General features: G+C 38.3%; 1 protein-coding gene across 2 annotated transcripts in view; it reads left to right on the top strand.

Moving 5' to 3' along the window:
• The window catches only part of CEP350 (centrosomal protein 350), a gene marked incomplete at both ends in the record, with an annotated part of 132441 nt that overhangs the window by 79455 nt on the left and 29167 nt on the right, over window positions 1-23819 (top strand). For both annotated transcript variants that reach the window (XM_080698608.1, XM_080698607.1), the window contains 4 exons: window positions 1526-1683; window positions 13284-13483; window positions 16423-16634; window positions 20682-20808. In XM_080698608.1, coding sequence (XP_080554734.1) covers window positions 1526-1683; window positions 13284-13483; window positions 16423-16634; window positions 20682-20808 — 697 coding nt within the window. The remainder of the gene's footprint in view (window positions 1-1525; window positions 1684-13283; window positions 13484-16422; window positions 16635-20681; window positions 20809-23819) is intronic.

Below are 23819 nucleotides of genomic sequence, written 5' to 3'. Positions count from 1 at the left end.
TCAAAATGAGAATGAGAAGTAAAGGGTTCTACCTTGTTTTTATTTCACTCATTTATTATTGTGTGGTACTAGGGATTGAATCTAGGTACATTCTACCTCTGAGCAATACCTCCAGCCCTATTTTTTTTTTTTTTTTTGCAGTACTGGAAATTGAAGCCAAGGGCATTCTACCTCCAAACTACACCCCTCAGCCCTATTTTTATTTTTTATTTTGAAATAGGATCTTGCTAAGTTATGGAGGGCCTCACTAAGTAACAGGCTAGCTTCAAATCTGTGATCCTTCTGTCTCAGCCTCCCAAGTACTGGGATTACAAGCACATGCCACCATGCCCCGTTCATATTTTATTTTTTTATTTTGAAGTATGATCTCACTAAGTTTCCGAGAGCTTCAGCTAAGTTGCTGGGGCTGTCATTGAACCTGTCTTTTGATTTTAACAAAATCAAAAGAGTAATGATGCTGGGCAAGGTGGCACACGCTTGTAATCCCAGCACTTGTGAGGCTGAGGCAGGAGGATCGCACAGGTTTGAAGCCAGCTTCAGCTACTTAGTGAGGCTCTCAGCAACTTAGTGAGACCCTGTTTCCAAATAAAATATATAAAAAAAAAGGTCTGGGAGTATAGCCCGGAGGTAGAAAGCTTCTGGGCTCCACCCCCAGTACCACCAAAAAAAAAATAAATAAATAAATAAAATAGGTCTGGGAGTATAGCCCGGAGGTAGAAAAGCTCCTGGGTTCCACTCCCAGTACCACCACCCAAAAAAAAAAAAAAAAAAAGAATAATGATTATTTCTACACCCCAATCTCCTAAAAAGTTTCGAGTAAGCTAGGTGTGCTGGCACATGCATATGATCCCAGTACTTAGAAGGTTGACAGAGGAGAATCGTAGTTTGCAGCCAGCCTCAGCAATTTAGTGAGACACTCCTCAATTTAGTGAGACTGTTTCAAAATAAAAAATAAAATAGGGCTGGGGGTGTAGCTCAGAGCTAGAATGCTCAGGAGTATAAATGACTATTTATGGGAAAGGTATACTAAGCAATTAGTTTGATTTCTTGTTCACTATAACCTTTTTTAATTTGTGAAAATATAATTTTCATAAGGAATATTTAAAGGAAAAACTGTCTCCAGTATATTTAACAAAAGTTTTATGTCTTCTGTCTATTCTTGTGTCTGTACATACATGTTTCATAGTTATAGTGTCTGATTTTGTGTACCTTTTGAGTGATTCAACTTTAAAAATCCAGGACATTTAGATACTAGGTTACTAATGGCATAAGTATTTTTTATCCCTTGGAGTTCTTTGAGTTTTTCTTTTTTTAATCATTATGAACCACATAGTCAGTGTCTTTCAGTCTGTCTCTCTTATAAGATTTGCTATTTTAACGATGTTTAGTGTGTGATTTATTTTCCCCTTGAGTAATCCTATCTTACTTTGACCTCTTACTGTAAACGTTGTTTGAGTTGACAGTGTTTCTGATCTCGTCACGATTCCCTTGAAGCTCAGTGAGAGGTTGCTCCTGTTTGTTGCAGGACTCTCCCAGCGACGACGCTACAAAGGACAGCAACGCAGCGAGCCCCGGGCCGACAGACGTGGAGACGCGCAGTCCTTCTCCCATTTCGGTCTCCAGCAGCGAGACGAGCAGCATCATGCAGAAGCTGAAGAAGATGAGGAGCCGCATGGACGAGAAGTAATTCCCCCTGTGATGGTGTCTCCTGTTGAGTCGTGTGGACGGTAGTAGCAGCAGATAGTCTAATAGACTTCGCTAGGTTGGGACAAGAAAATATTTTATGGGTTTAGTGGCATTTTAGCAAAATTGTTAGACCAGCCTAACAGTGAATTAACTGATCTTATTTACAAAATGATTTTTCTCATTTTAACACAAGTTTCCTATTTAAAAAAAAAAAAACAGCAATATTTTCACATGTCTACCAACTTGGGGAACATCTGACTGTATGTTTACATGGCATCTCATCCTTTGGCTTTCTGGCAGCTCTGAGGCTTATTCATGTAAAAGAATGAAATTTTAACCTTGTGAGTAGGTATGAATTGCTCAGCTGAATCAGAAAGGCTGAGATTTTCCTGGGGTGTTGAATGATTCTGCACTCTTCTCACATTCTAAGAATTTCTTTTTCTTTTTCTTTTTTTTTTTTTTTTTTTTGGTGGTACTGGGGATGGAACCCTTCTACCTCCAGGCTACACTCCCAGACCTATTTTTACATTTTTTAAATTTAGAAACAGGGTCTCTTAAGCCAGTGTGGCTGGCTTCCAACCTGCACAATCTTCCTGTCTCCGCCTCCCAAGTGCGGGGATTACAAGTGTAGAATTATATTTTAAAGAAAACTTCTCCTATTAAGATGTAGGTCAGTTACATATGAGCTTTGACTATATAAAATGACATATCATTTTGATATATGCTTAATTACATATGATTATAAGTTTCCTTTTTTTCCCCTAATATTGAGGATTTAACACAGGGACATTCTACCTCTGATATACACCCCCAGACCTATTTTTATTTTTTATTTTGAAAAAGGGCCTCACTAAGTAGCTGAGGCTGGCCACAAACCTATGATCCTCCTGTCTCAGTCTCCCAAGTACTGGGATTACAAGCGTGCACCACCACACTCAGCATAAATTAGCCTCTTGTAGACTCTATCCGTGCCTTAGTAGTCTCTACCCAGTGTTTAGCTTCCTTGAAACCCACTAAATATGGGAAAAAGAACCATTAGAACTTTTTATTGACTACTATTTTAAGTTAGCAGTTTGAACCTCAGATTTATATTTTTGGTAGTGTGCCACACATCACCAAATTTAGTAATGTTCTATATTTATATGTGACACTAACCTATGATTTAGTTTTAAAATAGTCAAGCAGTTATAAGTGAAACCCTTACTTCCTGTATGTGCAATTACACATTGGTTTTTCATTGTATGAACACCCCTTCATAACTTAAGAATGCTAAATTATAAATTACGTTTTTTTAAGACAAAATTTAAAAATATGAGAATAGTAAGTCCAGTACTTGGGAAGCTGAGGCAGGAGGATGGCTGGTGTGAGACCAGCCTCAGCAACTTAGCAAAGCTCTCAGAAACCTGGCCAAAACCCTGTTTCCAAGTAAAAAATAACATAGGGTTGGGGGCACAACCCTATTGAGGGTGAAATATGTGTGTGTATAATACACACACCAAATATTACTAATGTGTGAATATTCTTTTTGGATTATTTCCACGGGATAGAGCAAGGAAGGTTTCTTCAAATAAGAATTTATTGAAATTTGGGATTTTAAAGAAGCTTTCTTCCTTTCTACTGTACTACTTACTTTCTTTCTTAATTTTTTCAGTAATTTGTAGAGGCATGCTATATTTCTCCAAGAGTCTTTGAATTCAAAGTTAGAAAATCTCTGTTACACATTTTTGTCACTGATGTGACATTTTATATTTACCTTCAGATATCTTTGAAAGGTCAGTGTTGTAATCCAGTTGCGAGGGTGATTTCTATATTGATTTTTGCTCTGATAGTTCAGTAAGGTCTTCATTGCCAGTATCTGTGAATGATACTCTAATCCTTTAGTTTCCGTGGTGTTCATTTTCTATTTGTCATAGATTCAAAAATACTAAGTAACAAATTTAAGGTTGGGTTTACTGACTTCGTTCTAAGTTTACTTAAGTAATTTCATAGAACTCATAATATGAATCCCGTAGAATTTTTGTATTAGTTCTCTTCCCTCCACTCTTAACTTCCGCAGTAGACCTTTGAGAAATGTGTTAGGAAGATCTAGGTCTTGAGGCACTCAGTGGCTTTTCGGTCTGCTGTTTGGTGCGGTGCAGATATTTGAGGTAGGGTGGGAGTAGGACAGTACAATCGTGAAAAAGAAACGTTTGGGTGATGACTAAAATTTAAGGATGAGATCGAGTATTTTCCAAGATTGGCAGTGTGTTATAAAGAAGATTGTTAGCGGGTGTGGTGGTGCATACCTTTAATCCCAGTACTGGGGAGGCTGAGACAAGAGGATTCCAGTTTGGAGGACAGCCCTAGCATGTAGTGACACTCTCATCAACCTAGCAAGATGCTGTTCCAAAGTAAAAATAAAGTAGAGCTAGGATTATAGCTCAGAGGTAAAATGTTCCTAGGTTTAATCCCTCCCCCATACAAACATATTGTTAGGCACTTTTTTTTTTTTTTTCCCTTTTTCTGGTACTGGGAATTAAGCCAGGAACATTCTGTACCTCCAGCCCTATTTTATTTTTATTTTTATTTTTATTTTTTTGCGGGTTTGGGGATGGAACCCAGGGGCATTCGACCTCTGAGCTACACCTCCTGCCCTATTTTTTATTCTTTATTTTGAAACAGGGTCTCACTGAGTTGTGGAGGGCATCACTAAGTAGCTGAGGCTGTCCATGAACCACGATCCTCTGGTCTTAGCCTCCCAAATACTGCGATTACAAGCTTCCACCACCATGCCCGGCTTATTTTTATTTTTAAACAGGATCTTGCTAGGTTGATGAGAGTCTCACTACTTGCTGAGGCTGTCCTCGAACCTGCGATCCTCTTCTCTCAGCCTTCCAAGTACTGGGATTACAGGCGTGCGCCACCATACTCAGCTATGAACTATTTTTTACTCTCTGGAACAATGTAATATGAAAAGTAGCTTTTTATTTTTTTATTTTTTGGTGGTACTGGAAGTGGAACTCAGAGGCTTTCTGCCTCTGGGCTATACTCCCAGACCTATTTTATATTTTATTTGGAAACCGGGTCTCACTAAGTTGCAGAGAACCTCACTAAGTAGCTGAGGCTGGCTTTGAACCTGTGCAATCCTCCTGTCTCAGCCTCCCATGCACGAGGATTACAAGCGTGCGCCACTACGCCCAGCTTGAAAAGTAGCTTTTTAAAAATATGCTTTTAATGGTGCATTATAATCTCACATCAAAATGTAAATCATGTTGACAGTGACATACATGCACAAAGCACTTGGTTGAGAAAGTAGCTTTTAATGTCATTTATATTACCAAAGCTTTAGAGTTAGAGCTCTTTCAAAGCTCAAGAAATGAAGTTACTTAATTTTGCACTCATTTACTATAGTAGATAACTAGCAACAAAATTATATGAACCTTTACTATGTTGTGACTAGACATATTATTTTTTCAGTAGATTTGCAAACAGACTATTTTTAATATAAAACACCTGTGAAAAAATGGTCATACTTACCAGTAAATTAATATGTTGGAAGATCTTTCTTACTATATATCATTGCTCCCTTACAACTCTGGTTTTTATGACTTTTTTTTTCCTGCTACGGGGGATTGAACCCAGGGGCATTCTGCATCTGAGCTGTGTGTCCATCCCTACAAGTGATGATACCATTTTTGTCTACAGTGAAAATTTTTATTTTTTAGTGTTTCACTGAGATGATGTCTCTGTTAAAATTTATAATTCCAATATATAGCTTTCCTGACTTCTTTATGGAGTTGACATTTTATAAATAATTTCCATTTTCTAATACAGGGAAAAGCAAAAAAAAAATTCAAAGTGTGAAAGACATTAGTAATAATGAAAACTGTTCAAAAGACTTGTAAATCTAAGCCACGGGATGAAAAAGTCCTGTTTTTTGGTCCTGTTGGTAAATGGAATCTGAATTTTGTTTGTTACTATGACAAATTTTATTTGTAAGATAAGTGGATTGCCAAAAATTATGAAACAGCTATTCGTGAAAAACAAAACACCACACAATTGATTCTTTCTGCTATCACTCCAGTTTCACTTCAGGAAAATTGTAAATGAACAAATGGAACTCTAAAGAGTTGTATTACTTCAAAGAGGATACCAGACTCCTCCTTCCCTCCCTCCCTCCCTCCCTCTCTCTCCCCTCTCTCTCTTCTTCCCTCCCTTCCTTCCTTCCTTCCTTCCTTTTTTTTCCTTTCATGGTATTGGGAGTCAAACCCAGGGACTTTCTACTTCCAGGTTATATCCCCAGCCCTGTTTTATTTTTTATTTGGAAATAGGGTCTCACTAAGTTACAGAGAGTCTCACTAAGTAGCTGAGGCTGGCTTCGAACCTGCGATCCTCCTGTCAGCTTCCCAAATACTGGGATTACAGGTGTTCGCCACTTTGCTCGGCTGATTTCTTTCATTTGCTGACAGTAGTTTGTTATTTATTGAGTAATGTGCGAATATGCTAGACTCTGAGGGCTACAAAGGTATAAATCCTGCATTCAGGGACCATGGTCTGTGTGGCAGAAAGGATGTACGGGAGGATCGTTTGGGGACGTGTGTAGGCCTGAGGATATCAGAAAGGTAAAGCGTCGTCTTCGCGGACAGGAGCCTATCAGGGAGCTCTTGTAGATAAGTATTTACATTTAAGAATGTTTTTCAGTTAGAGAATACTTTATAGTATATGGATGGTTTACCCCATCATATAACTATTGTTTGTTTTTACCACTCATTGTAGACCAAAATGAGTCAATAGTCCTTCTCTACTTCCCAGTTTGCCTTAAAAAACCACTAAGGGACAAAATTAACTTCTTTTGAATAATCAAAAAGTTAAAAGCCAGGCGTGGTGGCGCACGCTTGTAATCCCAGCATTCGGGAGGCTGAGACCGGAGGATGGCGGTTCGCGGACAGACTCAGCTACTTAGTGAGGCCCCCTGCAACTCAGTGAATCCCAGTTTCAAAATAAAGAATAAAAAATAGGGCAGGGGACGTAGCTCAGAGGTCAAATGCCCCTGGGTTCCATCCCCAGGCCCGCAAAAAAAAAAAAAAAAAAAAAAAGTTAAGCAGATAATATTTATGATATTATTTGGTCTAAACATATTTATGGGCTGTACACATTGGCACACACTTATAATCCCAGCTACTCTGGAGGCTGAGGCAGGAGGATCACAAGTTCAAGGCCAGCTTGGGCAACATAGCCAGACCCTGTCCAAAATAAATAAATTGAACAAAAGTATTTATGATTTGTCTAAACAGTTTTGAAATCTTTGCTATTAATCTACTGAGTTAAAAAGTTAAGGATAGCTGAGGTGGTGCTCACTTATAATTCTAGTACTTGGGAGGCTGAGACAGGAGGATCACAAGTTTGAGGACAGCCTCAATAAGTAGTGAGACTCTCATCAACCTAACTAGACCCTTTTTCAAAATAAAAATTTAAAAAGGGCTGGGGGTATAACTCAGAGGTAGACTGCTCCTGAATTCAATTCCCAGTATCATAAATAAATAAATAAATAAATAAATAAGGATTCTCAAAGCAAGGCTTTTGATATTCTATTAAAGAAAATATCTCAGAGCCAGGCATGGTGGCACATGCTTGTAATCCCAATACTTACACTCTGTTTCCAAATAAAAAATAAAATAGGTCTGGGGATGTAGCCCGGAGGTAGAAGGCCCCTGGGTTCCTTTCCTAGCACTGCACACACACGTAAGAAGAAAACATCTGAAAATTATTATTATTTATTTTTTTATTTTTTATTTTTTTGGTGGTACTGGGGTTCCTGGAAACCCTTCTACTTTCGGGCTACACTCCCAGACCTATTTTATATTTTATTTGGAAACAGGGTCTCTTAAGCCAGCGCACGCGGCTGGCTTTGAACCTGCACGATCCTTCTGTCTCTGCCTCCCAAGCGTGGGGATTACAAGTGTGTGCCACCACGCCCGGCACTTGAAAATTATTTTAAATATCATTGCCTGGGAGGCGAAAACAGGAGGATCACAGGTTCACAGCCAGCTTCAGCTAATATTTAGTGAGACCCTCTGCAACTTAGTGAGACCCTGTTTCAAAATAGAGAATGAAAAATAGGGCTGGGGGTGTAGCTTGGAGGTAGAATGCCCCTGGTTTCCATCACCAGTACCAAAAAAAATAAAAAAAATAAATAAATATCATTGCCTTAGGTTAAATTTAATTGTCTTAGAAAAAGTTCTAATCTAAATGTGGTGGCGCACGCTTGTAATCCCCACGCTTGGGAGGCTGAGACAGGAGGATCGCACAGGTTCGAAGCCAGCCTCAGCTACTTAGTGAGGCTCTCAGCAACTTAGTGAGACCCTGTTTCCAAATAAAGTATAAAATAGGTCTGGGAGTATAGTCTGGAGGTAGAAAGCCTCTGGGTTCCACCCCAGTGCAACAAAAATAAATACATACATACATACATACATACATACATACATACATGTGGTAGCAACTTTAATAAATTCTGATAACATGATACTGTGGTATTGTATAGTTTCTAGGTCAGGAATAATATCTACTATTTTGCTTAAATATAGCAAATTACTATAAATTTTAGAGCAAAATAAACTTTTCTTTTAGGTCACTTTTACTATATCCTTATTTAGCTTCTTATTAGCATAGTATTAAAGATGCTTGAAGACTTGAAAGAATTTATTTTAAAGTTTAAAATATGCGTCATCTTTACTTATAATAATATAGAATTAAAGAACTGTAAAGCTGGGTGTGGTGGTACATGCTTGTAATCTGGGGAGGCTGAGACCAGGGGATCATGGTTCACAGACAGCTTCAGCTACTTAGGCCCTCTGTAACTCAGTGAGACCCTTTTTCGAAATAAAGAATAGCCGGGCGTGGTGGCGCACGCTTGTAATCCCTGCGCTTGGGAGGCTGAGACAGGATGATCTCACAGGTTCGAAGCCAGCCTCAGCTACTTAGTGAGGCTCTCAGCAACTTAGTGAGATCCTGTTTCCAAATAAAGCATAAAATAGGTCTGAGAGTATAGGCCGGAGGTAGAAAAGCTCCTAGATTCCACCCCAGTACCAGAAGGAAGGAAGGAAGGAAGGGAGGAAGGGAGGGAGGGTAGGAAAGAAAGGAAGGCAGGAAGGCAGGAAGGCAGGAAGGCAGAAAGAAAGAAAGAAAGAAAGAAAGAAAGAAAGAAAGAAAGAAAGAAAGAAAGAAAGAAAGAAAGAAAGAAAGAGGGAAAGGGAAAGGAAAGGAAAGGAAAGGAAAGAAAAGAAAAGAAAAACAGGGCAGGGGGTATAGCTAGGAAGTTGAATGCTCCTGGGTTCCATCCCCAGACCTGAAACAAAACAAAACAAAACAAAACAAACTGTAGATACAGAAGGAATTTTGAAGTCATTTATGGTATGTTTTTGTTTGTTTTATTTACTTATTTTAGAACTGAAGGATTTTAAATGTAGATATTTTATTTAAAATTTAGATAGTTTTGTTCATTCAAATTATAGCATGATTTTATAATCAATTGTAATGGTATCCGCTATTATATTGACCCAGCGGGGAAATATAGGTTCTCATTTATGCTACATGGTCTAGCAGTGTAAGTGAAGAAAAATGGGAGGTGCTTGAATGGAGAAAGAATGCAAAATGTAGAACTCAAAAAGCTTTTGAGGAAATATCTTTGTTTTACATGAAGAATTTGAGACGCACCAAGATTAAGTAACCTGTCCCAGACCACACACAATGGCATAGCAGTCAGAACTGGAGCCCTGCTCTGGGGGGTGAGTTGGCCCAGGCCACCCTCCCCTCATGCCATTTTGGCATGGGGCGGTAACTATTTTCTCTATTTTCTCTATTTCTATCTTTTTAATAAACTTCTTTAAGTCTTCAAAAAATAAAAATAAAAGAATCCTGCTCTCTGGACTTCACTAGCTCAAGTTAAAGCTGAGTTCCGTTAGCATATTTGTCCTCAAATTAAACGTTTCTTTTCATTACATTAATGGCTTCCACTTATCTTCAGTAGAAACTTACTCTTCTAAAGAGTATTTGCTGAAACTGGAAAAATGCTAGATTGCTCATTACTAGAGTTGAATAGTAGCACAGTACCAGTTTATGTCAAAGTGTGTCTTTCAAAGCAGATTAATTACTCATCGATTCTTTAAGTTCGAGCACTCTAGGACACAGTGATTTTCATACTAGTAGACCCATTGTGCATCTGACGCCAGGCCACTGGTCTAATCACAAGAGCCCTTTGGGGTGATGCCAGGACTTCCATGTGTTCATCATTCACAAACTGCTTTTTACCTGTGCTGCATCTTGAAGGACCATCATTCTCGTGTAAAGCACGTCTTTTATCTCAATCTTATTCAAGCTTTTGAAAGACACTTTAGTTCCAGAATGCATATTTATTAAATAAGAAAAGAGATTTCTGGAAGGAGAATCTGACTTTACAATTAAATTAAATCTTTCTTAGATTGTTTCTCAAATTATCTTATTTTCACTTTGTATTAGCCATTTTTTTGTTCCTCATTTCTAAACAAGAGCTTTTGAATATGTTCAATCCTTTTTTTTTTGGGGGGGGGTGGAACCCAGGGGCCTTCTACCCAGACCTTTTTAATATTTTATTTGGAAACAGGGTCTCACTAGACTGCTGAGAGCCTCACTAAGTAGCGGAGGCTGGCTTTGAACCTTCACGATCCTCCTGTCTCAGCCTCCCAAGTACTGGGATTATAAGCGTGCGCCACCACGCCTGGCTTGAATATTGTTCAGTCTTTATAAATGAAAAAAAAAAGTCAGTTCTTGTTCTAATAGAGAAAATTATTGTTTTCTATATTGGGTTGGGAAAAAAACTTACATAGTTTTACAGTTTATTTCACATGTTCCAATTAATTTTTTGCTCTTTGTACTAGGTCATGCATGCATTTAGCAGCCATATACTTAAGAGGGTGGGTGATATTTGAATATTACAAGTAGATTTTTTAACTTTTTGCCAAGAACATTTGTTTTTTCATGATATTTTGATAATTGGCATCAAAATAAGTTTATTTTACAATCATAATGAATGGCAAGGAAAATTGCATTGTCTTACTGAAATTTGCAAAAATGTTTTTCTTTGAACTTTCAGTGCAGAAAATCAAGGTAATCCAGGTGTGCATGTATGTGTATGTGTGTGTATGTATGTAAGTAAATAAAAGGGAAATAAAATGCTGTGTGTGAGAAACAGACATTACATCAGTCTGTCATCTAAAGATATGCTTAGGTATGATTATAAATGCTTTCTAAAATCCCAATGACTGGCTGGATTTATACCTGGGTTTTCTCACTTGTGTGGCGTGGTGATACTGCTCCTTGCCCTTCCAAGGCAATCAACGTTGCCTTGTCTACAAGGTACTGTCGTGTGCATGTGAACAAGAGCGTGCTCTGTCAAAGAGAATTGACCTTCTCGAACCACTAAGCAGACTTATCCTTTCACGTACACGTGTAAGGATCCATTTACTGCTACAAAGGAAGGAAAAGTAGTTTCTTCCTACTCATAACTTTAAAACATAGCACTGCTTCTGACCTTTAGCTTTACGATTGATCTGTCCATAGCATGTTTTTAATTGGTGGTATTTATTGAGGTTAGCTCATTTCATTCTTATATATCCTGACACTTTGTGATATGGACACTAAATTTCAATATTATTGTTTAAGTGGGCCTTTGTTAGTTTTAAAGCAAGTTGCTTTCAGTAGATCCTACTAACAGTTTTATGTTTAGAGGTTGAAGTATTTTTGTGTGTGTGGGTGGAACCCAGGGGCTTTCTACCTCCGGGCTACACTCCCAGCCCTATTTTATACTTCATTTGGAAACAGGGCCTCACTAAGTAGCTGAGGCTGGCTTCGAACCTGTGCCATCCTCCCGTCTCAGCCTCCCAAGTGCTGGGATTACAAGTGTGCGCCACCACGCCCGGCTGAAGTATTTTTCTTTTAATTGGTTTAATGAATTATTATCTTCAAGGTAGATCAGGATGGTAAGGTTAAGTAAGGCAAAAGTACTTTTTAATCTTGTTTCAAGTTTAAAGTACATGACAAGGTACAGGTGTAAAAATCAGTTGTTTACGCTTGTATATGTATGATATATTGGCTCCATGGTTCAAAGCTTATTTGAAACTTACTTAGACCCACACTTCTCATTACTTTACTCACAAACAAGTAAATTTAACTGAAAATACAGATGATGTTTAAAGCAACATTTGAAAAGAAAGGCATGTTTATTCAGAAATCATTGGTAATATCTAAAGTACATGTTTTTATGACACATGCAGGATAGCACTTACTTTAACTGAGAAGCTTGTGATGTTCAGGAGAATATTGAAAGTCTTGGCTCAACTCTCATGCTTTCCTTTTCTCATTCTTCCTGCCTCTGACCTCTTGGTTTAAAATCTTCCTCCTTATTTTGTAGACACTGCTCTCCTGTTCACTGCTTCTTCTCTGTCTTTACGTCTCACCACTGGGCCTCTCTCAGTGTCTGTTTTCCCAACCTTCATCCCAAATTCCAGCTGTATATCTACAACCAGTTGGTCAGGTAACTGCACCTTTTTCAGTGCACTCTTTGATAGAGCATGCTCTGTTCTTTTTGCTTGTTTTGTTTGCTTTTTTCCTCCGCCCTCCCCTTTTTTTTTTTAACAGCTTGGAGACCTCTTGTCAAATGTCTTACATATTTTACTCTTGCATTTTTACATTAATTGGACATAATAGTTCCAGAAGTGACAGTTCTTGTGCTTTTGATTGTTAGATGTGTGAATGCTTTTTGGTTGGCTCGCCACCACTACAGATCCAGCACCTGTAGTACGGGCAGCCCGCCTTTCATTTAGCTGTGGCATCTACATTTGAAGAGATTTATTAGTAGGCTTGAAACAATCAGTTAATTTTTCCTAAATTTATAATTTCTCCTAACCCTTTGGGCCTGAGATATAATCGGCTACTTAAGTTCAGAAATCAAGTTAATTTGAGAAATTTGAGGCATTTGACGTATACATTTATTTAAGCAAATAGTTCTATTTATAGGCACAAGACATCTGACTGGCACTCAGTTTTCTGTACATGAAAAAGATTTATCACCTAACACTTCACCTCTGAGTCAGTAGGACCCAAACTCACTATAGTTGAAGCAAAGCCAGACAGAACTTGAAATAAAGTCAGAAAGGGACATAAACATGTTTTTTGTTTGCTTGCTTGTTTGGGGCTTTGAAGTTTGTTTTTCATTGTTTTGGTCTTTGTTTTTTTGGTTTTTTGTGTTTTCTGGTCTGAGCCTTCAGAATATATATCTTACATCTTTTGTTATAAAAAAGTACCATCTTTAAAAGTGAATATGTAAATATTAACATCAGTCATGATTGTCCAGCTGTTTTGAAGGTTTTTTGTGTGTGAATTTACCAGTCTTTTCTTTGCTAATATTACAAACCATTATAAATAAAACAGATTCTCTCATTTTCTGAATAAGTTGATATCAAAACTACTATTTCAAACTTTTTTCAGAGTGAGAGCAGTGTGAACGTTCTGCTTTCGCTCAGCCTTTGGTAGTGAGATCTCCGGCCACAGTCTTCCCCTCACTGTTCTCCATGGTGTGGCCGCAGGTTTCTCACAAAGCGCGAGCAGAAGCTAATGCAGCGGCGCCAGCACGCGGAGGAGCTCCTGGAGTGGAAGCGGCGGCTAGATGCAGAGGAAGCGGAGATCCGTCAGATGGAGAAGCAGGCTCTGGCTGCCTGGGACAAAGAGCTCATGAGACCCAAAACGCCTAAGAAAGAAGCGGAGGACCAGAGAACAGAACGGAAAGGTAATGCACACTAACTGCCCAGGCTGCAAACTAGCACCTAACATACTTGAAAGATTTACTGCATTGCCTTTTAAAATGTGAACAGTTAAAGGCAGAGAAGACACTACAACTACAGGTGCTGAGAAAAAATGGTGAATAACTTTTTACAATAATTCTAACTTCAAATTATGGAAGAAACGGGTCAGTTCTTCTAAAAAGTGTATCTTACTAAGCTTACTCACATGAGAACCTTCTTTTCTTTCATGGAGCACCATTTTCACTTATATACCAAAGCTTATTCTTACTTTGGTATTCTGCAAGTAGTTTCTCAGAAATAAATGAAATACGTCTGATGTGGTGGTACACATCTGTAATCCCAGCAACTCTGGAAACTGAGGCAGGAGGAGTGCAAGTTTGAGGCCAGCCTAGGCAACTTAGCAAGGTCCTGTCTCAACAACAATAAAGGTAAATACATAAATAAGTAATAGGCTGGGGATGTATCTCAGTGGTAAAGTACCCTGTCTTGAATCCTCAGTACTGCAAAAGGAAAAGAAGAAAGAAGTGAAGTAATTTCAATTCTTTAAGGAAGACAATTGATAGTCGTTATTTCCAATGATTAAATTTCAAGTAAAAAATAGGATTTTGGAAGTGCTGTTTCTCTCTCTATGATCTTGATAGCTTCCCAATATTTAAACATTTTTCTGATATGATGAATGGTAATATTAGTGAAAGTAATCTTTCATATTGTATAATGAAATATATCACCATTTGGAAGGTTTTCATAACTCAGGAAACCACTATTTTCCAAGTGACCAATAATGATTTATAAAATTATACCTGGGTAAAAAATTCATTCAGAGTACAAAACATCAATGGATTTTATTTATTTATTTTTTGCGGCACTGGGGATGGAACCTAGGGACATTCTACCTCCAAGCTACACCCCAGCCCTATTTTTTTAATTCTATATTTTGAAACAAAATCTCACTAAGTTGAAGAGGGCCTCATTAAGTAGCTGAGGCTGTCCTTGAACTGCAACTCTCCTGTCTCAGCCTTCCAAGCTACTAGGATTACAAGCATGTACCACCACACCCAGCTCTATTTTTTAATTCTTTATTTTGAAACAGGGCCTCACTAAATAGCTGAGGCTGGCCGCGAACCTTTTATCCTCCTGTCTCAGCCTCCCAAGTACTGGGATTACAAGTGTGCAACACCACACCCAGCTTATTGTTTGATTTTTTTTTTTTTTTTTAGGTGCTGGGTGGGACCAGTGGCATTTTATCTCTGAGCTACACCCCCAGCCCTATTTTTTATTCTTAATTTTGAAACAGGATCTCACTGAGTTGCAAAGAACCTCACTAAGTAGCTAAGGCTGTTCACAAACTGTGATCTCCCTGTCTCAGCCTCCCAAATGCTCCGTTTACAAGTGTGCGCCACCATGCCCAGCTATGATTTGTATTTTTAAATGAGTATGTGTCACTATATGAAACCAAAATGAAATGAGTTCTAAATGGAAGTGAAAGTGATTGTTCCCTTCTACCTAAAAATTATAGCCTTTCCAGTTTTCTCCACATACCATCTTTGCATAGGTGAGTTATCCTTGATGATACTTGGGTTTTGTTCATTCTCTGCCATCTCAGTTGTGCTGTACACGCACAGTATTTAGGAAACGCCGTTCATGCTGAAGGGAACATGACTTAGGAACACTTACCTATCCTGCATGAGGTCCCATACTGGATCCTCAGTGATGCAAAAAAGAAAAACTGAAAATTTTTAATGAAATTTTTATAAATAGCATGTTCTCCTTGTTTATTACTAAAGTAAAAATCATTTGGGGTACAGGTATTCCTTATGTTAAATAAACATAGGATTCAGGGCAGGAACAACTTTTACAAACCTTAAAATTTCTATATATTTTCAAAAATTGAATATATCAAACACTATATCAACCAAGTCCTTTTGAGGCATTATACCTGTAAAGGCAAAGAAAGAAAACAGTGTTTATTTTTAATATTATGAAAGAATGCAAGAATTATTTATTGTCCAACATCTTTTTGTTTTCTTAGGAAGAGCAAAGTCTACAATAGGAAATTCTGGAGAAAGTCTTAAAGTGCTAAATAAAACATATCCCACCAATGCTTACATCTTAAGTTCCTTCAGTTTTAGTGCTTTGTAGCATCCCATTATATAAATATATCACAATTTCTTCATTTTAATGTTAATAAACATTTGAGTTTCTTCCAGTTTTTGACTGTCATACCAGTCCTGCCAATGAACATGCAGAAATCTTGCTGTATATAAACAAGATTTCTTTCTTTCTTTCTTCCTTTCTTTCTTTCTTTCTTTCTTTTTTTTTTTTTTTTTTTTTTTTTGGTGGTACTGGGGGTGGAACCCAAAGGCTTTCTCCCTCCGGGCTATACTCCCAGACCTATTTTTTTTTTATTTTATTTTATTTGGAAACAGTGTCTCACTAAGTTGCCGAGAGCCTCACTAAGTAGCTGAGGCTGGCTTCGAACCTGTGCGATCCTCCTGTCTCAGCCTCCCAAGTGCAGGGATTACAAGCATGCACCACCATGCCCGGCGGCAATATTTCTTTTGAATATATACATAGGAGTGAATTTTCTAGATCATAGAATGTGTTTTCATCTTTCTTCAAGTAATACAAAATTATTTTCCAGAATGGTTGGACCAGTTTCCACTACTGAAAGAAAATGTAAGAGTCATCATTACTCTACATCTACTCATCGCCAATTTTATGTGATCAGTATCTCTCAGTTGGTGTCAGCCAAAATGCTTAATCAAATTAACAGATTTTATAGTAAATGTTAAGTGATATGATGGAGAAATTATATCTGACACAACTAGTGATTTTATGCTAAAAACAAATGTGAGGTTTAGCAGTTTAATTTTCCATTGACCAAGATTATTAATTTTTTTCTTTGTTTTCACCCTCTTTCCAGAAATAATGAGTGAGGGGGAATCTCCAGTACCTTCCTATGCTCCTCTAAACAGTGAGAGCTCCATTCCAGAAGAACTGGGCAGCCCTGCTGCTATGTATGTACCTTCTGAATCCATGGTGCAGGAGCAGCCCCCGAGTGCCGACCACAGCATACTTACTGAAGAAATGGTATTTTCACAGGAGCTAGAATCTTCTACCTCTCCTAGTAAACATGTAAGTAGTATGTATTTATATCTTAAAGCTTCTTTAGGAAAAAAATTATCTAAAAGGTATACTGTTACCTTATTCCTATTAATGACAACATTGACATTTACGTGTGTGTGTGTGTGTGTGTGTGTGTGTGTGTGTGTGTGTGTGTGTGTCTATGTGTTATTTATTTATTTATTTTTTTTGGCGGGTCTAGGGATGGAACCCAGGAACATTTGACCTCCGAGCCACACTCCCTGCCCTATTTTTTATTCTTTATTTTGAAACAGGGTCTCACTAAGTTGCGGAGGGCCTCACTAAGTATCTGAGACTGTTTGAGAACCGCGATCCTCTGGTCTCAGCCTCCCGAATACTGGGATTACAAGCGTGTGCCACCACACCCGGCTACCTATATCTATATCTATCTATATGTATGTATGTATGTATGTATATATATGTGTGTGTATATATATATACTTTTTTTTTTTTTTTTTTTGGTGGTACTGGGGGTAGAACCCAGAGGCTTTCTACCTCCGGGCTATATTCCCAGACCTATTTTATACTTTATTTGAAAACAGGGTCTCACTAAGTTGCTGAGAGCCTCACTAAGTAGCTGAGGCTGGCTTTGAACCCGTGCAGTCCTCCTGTCTCAGCCTCCCAAGTTGCTGAGGCTGTGTGGACCCCGCAGCCCTCTTGTTTTAACCTTCCAAATACTGAGATTATAAGCATTTGCCACCACACCTGGCTTACCCATAATTTTAGCATACAGGTTGTAACATTTGAATAAAAATAAAGCTTTTAATTAATTATCATAGATTTATAAATACATAATCATAGCTTTAAGAGCAGTTACAAATTATAGGCTATCTAGTGTATTAATATTGAGAGGATAGGAATTTCTAAAATCTTCAATAAAGATAATTGTGAGAACAGCACAAGTTCTTTCTGAGATCTGTTTTTGTCTTGGAAACAGTAAGATCTTAAATCATACTGGAGTGCTATAGTTATTTACCATAATTTAGTTAATAACTACTCTGTCTCAGAATAAAAGTAATAGCTTCATCTCTTTAAAGCAAATCTGAAATGATAAAAAATTTTTTTTTTTTTTTTTTTTTTTTTTTTGGTGGTGGTACTGGGGTTCTTGGAAACCCTTCTACCTCCGGGCTACACTCTCAGACCTATTTTATGCTTTTTATTTGGAAACAGGGTCTCTTAAGTCAGTGCTGCTGGCTTTGAACCTGGGCATGGTGGTGCACGCTTGTAATCCCTGCACTTGGGAGGCGGAGACAGGAGGATCGCGCAGGTTCGAAGCCAGCCGCGCCCACTGGCTTAGGAGACCCTGTTTCCAAATAAAAATGTAAAAATAGGTCTGGGAGTGTAGCCCGGAGGTAGAAGGGCTTCCAGAAACCCCAGTACCACCAAAAAAAGAAAAAAGAAAAAAAAAGAAAAATGGTCATTATCATAATAAGATGTTCTACATTGCCCTTAGTTCTATACTTCATAGACAAGATAGAAACCTACCTGTTTTTTTTTTTTACCTTGATTTTATTTTAAAAAAATCAATGGGTTAGAATGACAATATTAAATATTTAATGAACACACATTGTTGAAGTCTTTTTATGCTTAAAAAAATAGAATATCCTAGCTGGGTTTGGTGGTGTCCCAGTACTTGCGTGGCTGAAACAGGAGGATCATAGATTTGAAGCCAGCCTCAGCAACTTAGTAAAAGCCTCAGAAATTTAGTGACACCTTCTTTTCTAGTAAAAGGTAAGACAGGCATGGTGGCACATGCCTGTAATCCAAATATAGGGAGGCTGAGAGAGGAGGATTATAGGTTTGAGACCAGCCTCAGCAACTTAGTGAGGCTCTCATCAACATAGCAAGACTCTGTTTCCAAGGGGAAAAAAGTGCGTGTGTGCATACACATACATGCACGCATGCACACACACACAGTTGTTAGAATCTTCAGTTTTGATATGGATGTGAAGAATTAACTGCATGTGCTCCATTGAAAAATTGTTCATATTCCAGTGTGTTACAGCTCCTAAAAGGTTTAGAGGAAAAACATGTTTCATTCCATGCAGAGCTGATTCCATGCTATGTTAGAAGCGCCGTATTATGGGCCAGGTGTGGTGACACATGCTTGTAATCCCAATACTTAAGAAGCCCCATTTCAAAATAAAGAAAAAACTGGGCTGGAGGTATAGCTCAGGGGTAGAATTTCCCTGAGTTCAACCTCCAGTACCACACGAAAGAAAGGAAGGAAGGAAGAAAGAATGAAGATAGGAAGGCAGGCAGCCAGGCAGCCAGGCAGGCTGGCTGTATTGCAGTCTGAGACAGGGGGATTGCAGGTTCAAGGACAGCCTCAGAAAGTAATGAGACTCTCACCAACCTAGCAAGATACTGTTTCAGAGTAAAAATACAATAGGGCCAGGGATGTAGCTTGGAGGTAGAATACCCCTAGGTTCAATCCTCAGTATTATACACAAAAAAAGAAAGAAAGAAAAGAAAATTGTTTTTAGTTTATAAAAAGCTTCTAAGTAAGTTATCATGTTGGGAATTTTTAAATTTACTGTATGAAAATAATAGGCTTCTTACTTAAGTAATTGTAGCATAATTCCTACCTTTTAGGAACTTATAGCCAAACTTTGCATTTTGACATAATCTTGTTACTTTCTAAGTTTCTATGAATTTATTAGAATATATCTAGCATCATTATTGAGGTTCATGATAGCCACAAGCTGATTCTGATTGGATACTTTAAAAATAGGTTGTTTTTTTCTTCTAAGAAAATAAATCAAGGAAATTCAAACTAGTGTTGTTTTAAAGTGGTGTGTGTGGTGGTGGGGTACTGGGGATGGAACCCAGGGGCATTCTACCTCTGAGGTACACTCCAAGCCCTATTTTTTATCCTTTACTTTGAAACAAGGTCTCACTAAGTTGTGGAAGGCCTCACTCACTAAGTCGCTGAGGCTGGCCGCAAACCTGGGATCCTCCTGTTTTTTTAATTGAAAGAATAAGGAATCTGGACATGGTGGTGCATGCCTATTAATTCTAGTACTTAAGAGCTAAGACAGTAGGATCATAGGCTCAAGTCACCTCAGCAACTTCATGAAACCCTGTTTCAAACTAAAAAATAAAATAGATCTGGAGGTGTATCTCAGAGGAAAAATGCCCTGGGTTCAACTCCCAGTGCCACAAAAAGGGTGGGGGTAAATATCACCGACAGTGACTTTTATACTGTCATTAGTGCCTTGTAATTAAGCATCATTGTTGGTTCGGTGTAATACGAACATCCACGAACACAGCTCTTGGAGCACTTCCCTCGTATTCCGTCCCTCCCCCCTCACCGTGTTGTGAGCTGGCAGCAATGCCTGTGTATATTGCCAAGGCATTCTTTAAACTGTCCTCTTCCTCCGTCCTCCTTCCCCTCCCACCTCCCTCCTCCAGTGCTCGTCCACTGTTCTACTGTCCTCTTCACATTTTCTAAAATTCCTCATGGTTCCACTTTTCTCTCTAGCACCCACATTTGAAAGAAACACACAACCCTTGATTTTCTGAAACTGGAGGATCTCGCTTAGCATAATTTTCTCTAGTTCCACCCATTTTCATACAAATGACATAATTTTGGTCCTTATGGCTGAGTAGAAGTCCATTTATTTAAAGAATGCTTTAGAAAAATTGAGGTCTAATACTTTTTAGAATTTGTAAACTTTTCACTTTTTATGTCATATTATTATTATTTTGTGTGTGTGTTTGTGTGGTACTGGAGGTGTGGAACCCAGGGCCTTTTCTACCTCTGGTCTATACTCCCAGACCTATTTTATACTTTATTTTGAAACAGGGTCTCACTAAGTTGCCGAGAGCCTCACTAAGTAGCTGAGGCTGGCTTTGAACCTGTGCAGTCCTCCTGTATCAGCCTCCAAGTACCAGGATTACAAGCGTACAATACCACCATGCCTGGCTTGTATTTTATTATTTAAAACTCTTCATAAATATTAACTTTAATTGGCTAGTATCTCAGATTTTAAGCGATATCACAAAATGATTCCATTTTGTTCTCTGTATCAATAGTCACCTCCCAAAAGCTGCACATCTGTGTCAAAGCCGGAGTCCAGCAGAGGAGGTCACCGGCCTGGAGGACAGTCCCATCAGCATTGCTGTAGTTGGTCAGATGAGTCACTTTCTATGACGCAGTCAGGTAAGGCAGACAATGAGGAGTTTGTTTTCTCTGTACTGTGTTTGAGTTCCTCTTTAATAAGCTTTGTCTAACCATGTGCTAGTAAGGTGTTATCCTTTGTTGCGTTTTTAAAGGCTTTTTCTTGTCAAGATTAAATCATATAATTCTTAGCTTGTCATTGATAATTATATCCCTTATTTCACAAAACATGACAAAGTATTTTATTCTTATGTGTTAGTGGGCATTTATTCTACCAAACATTTGTTTAATTTTTGTGTGTGTGTCAGGCATTGAGTCAGTGTTTCTATAGTATATATATAACCACACTTTGCCCATCAGGTCTTCCCGACTAGACCATAAACTCTTGGACAGGAGAGTTTCTTAACAGTTGTAGCCCAGGACCTAGCAGGCACATTGCATTGCGTGTGTCAGGTATCTGTTAACTATTTGAGTGCTGTAATATAACTGTGAGGAGAGAGAGGGTAGTGGACAAAGATGGCACAAGTCTTAAGGAGAAAAAGTAGCATCGTGATCGATTGCACATGAATGGAACATTGTCTGTTTCCCTACAACCTCCACCCTACCACAAGTGTCTGCAGTATATAGATTAAAAAAAATGAACGAGCTGGGTGTGGTGGTGCATGCTTTTAATCCCAGTACTTTGGAGGCTGACACAGGAGGATTACAGGTTCAAGGCAGCCCCAACAAATAGTGAGACTATGATTAACCTAGTGAGACCCTGTTTCAAAATTAAAATAGGTCTGGGGGTGTAACTCAGAGGTCGAACGCCCCTGGGTCCAACCTCCAGTGCCACAAAAAATAAATAAGAATGAACATGCTGAGCATGGTGGTGCGTGCCTGTAATTCTAGAACTTGGAAAGCTAAGACAGGAGGATGGCAGGTTACCCCAGCCTCAGGAACTTAGGCCCTGTTTCAAAATAAAAAATAAAATAGGACTGAGAGTATAGCTCAGAGTTAAGATGCCCCTGGGTTCAGTTCCCAGTATTAAAAAAAAGAAAAGAAAAAGAATGAACAGCTTCTACTGTAAAAGACTTAATTACTGACTTTGGAAAACAATTCTAGAGAGACTATGTTCAATTTATACAGAATTATAAATAAGATTAATAATATATTAAAAGCTGGCATGGTTGTGCATGCCTGTAGTTCCAGTACTTGAGAGGCTGGGACAGAAGAATCCCAAGTTTAAGTTCAGCCCCAGCAACTTAGTGAGGCTCTATTTCCAAATAAAAGCTAAAATAGGGTATAGTTCAGAGTAGAATGCCTCTGGGTTTAATCCCCAGGACCACACACACAAAAGAAAAAATACTATATTGAATATTGCCATATGGATAAACATGCCTTTTGGATACATTTTTAGTTTTCTTTTGAGACATTTAATAAAAAGTGAAAAAATAATTTTTAGTAAAGGGAAGGTCTTTGATCCTGAACTATACTCCTTTGTTGTCCATATTTCAGGCAATAGTAAATCAAAAAAATTTTTTCACATCCGTATTTAATAGGCTTTCTTTATTGTTGAAACTACATTATTGGGAGTGCAGTAACCTGTAACAAAGTAACATCTTAAGTTTTCGGCTCACACAGCTCTCACCACACTAAGGAGTACGTGCATAGTTGTAGAGTAGAAGGTGCATAATTGTGAGTTCATACTTCATCTTAGAAAGATTACCCCACCCTAATCATCAGTTGAATCAGTACAAAGCCAGCACTAAGAACTCAGAAATTTTTTTCCCTGAAACCAGCTGATTATTTTCCTTGAGAAATTAAAAGATGGCCACAAGGGAGATATACTCAGTTGTTCTACCTCATCACCATCTTATTTAGTTTTATAACAAAAAAATATACTACCTAAAATATGGTTATATGAAAATGCTGTTTTAGTTAATATTACTACTAGCTCCGGCATGTTAATTGACAGAAGTATATATATTTACTCATGTTCAACAAAGTGGTGCTTTGAAAAACGCGTGCATTGCAGAATGCTACACCCCACCTACTGGCATGACGTGCCTGGCCGCATGTAGTCGTGAGGAAGACACAGTCCACTCCGAGGGGCTATTAACTGTATTCATTACAACGTACAAGAGATCTATTGAGCTTTTTTTCCTTATCTAACTGGAATTTGGTTTTCTTTGAACATTTCCCCAGTTCCCACTTCAGCGCCACCCCAGCGCTGGTAACCACCATTTTCATTCTGCTTCTATGAGTTCAGCTTTTTAGGTTTCACATCTAAAGGAGATCGTGTGGTATTTATCTTTCTGTGCCTGGCCTTTTCACCTGATCTAATGTCCTTCATGGACATCTACATTTCTGGAGATGGCAAGATTTCCTTATCGTTATAAACTGAAGAGTACTCCGTTGTGTATATACCCCTTTTTAATCTATTCATCTGAGATGCACTCTTAGGAAATTCCTCTTTCTCTTTTTTGAGCTTTATAATATTTATAATATTCCAGGCATTGTGGCACATGTTTTACCTACCTTATGTTATTTAATCTTGACACTAGCTCTAGAAATTAATCACGGTCAAACACATAAGTAGTAGATCTAGAGTTTTTAAAAAAAAGGTCTTTGCTGTTGCTTCATTCTAATAAGCAATGAGCTCTGTCCATGCTGAGGCTCAGGTTAAAGCCACCGCTGGGAAAAGCAAGTTAGAATGGTCCTAACCTCGCCGGGCGTGGTGGGCACGCTTGTAATCCCTGCGCTGGGGAGGCGGAGACAGGAGGATCGCGCTGGTTCAAAGTCAGCTGCGCTGGCTTAAGAGACCCTGTTTCCAAATTTTAAAAAAATATGTAAAATAGGTATCTGGGAGTGTAGCCCGGACGTAGAAGGGTTTCCAGGAACCCCAGTACCACAAATAAATAAATAAATAAATAAATAAATAAATAAATAAATAAATAAATAAATACTTTTTCCCCCTAACCTTAAGTTTGTTTCATAGAAGTGACAGGAACTCGGATTTTGTTATTTCTAGCCCAGATATTCAGATCACACTATTTTTAAGAGACTACAGC

Source organism: Muscardinus avellanarius (assembly GCF_963383645.1).
Source record: "Muscardinus avellanarius genome assembly, chromosome: 7".
Lineage (NCBI taxonomy): Eukaryota > Metazoa > Chordata > Mammalia > Rodentia > Gliridae > Muscardinus > Muscardinus avellanarius.
Note: the sequence above shows the minus strand (reverse complement) of the source record. Positions and strands in the feature narration are given on the sequence as shown.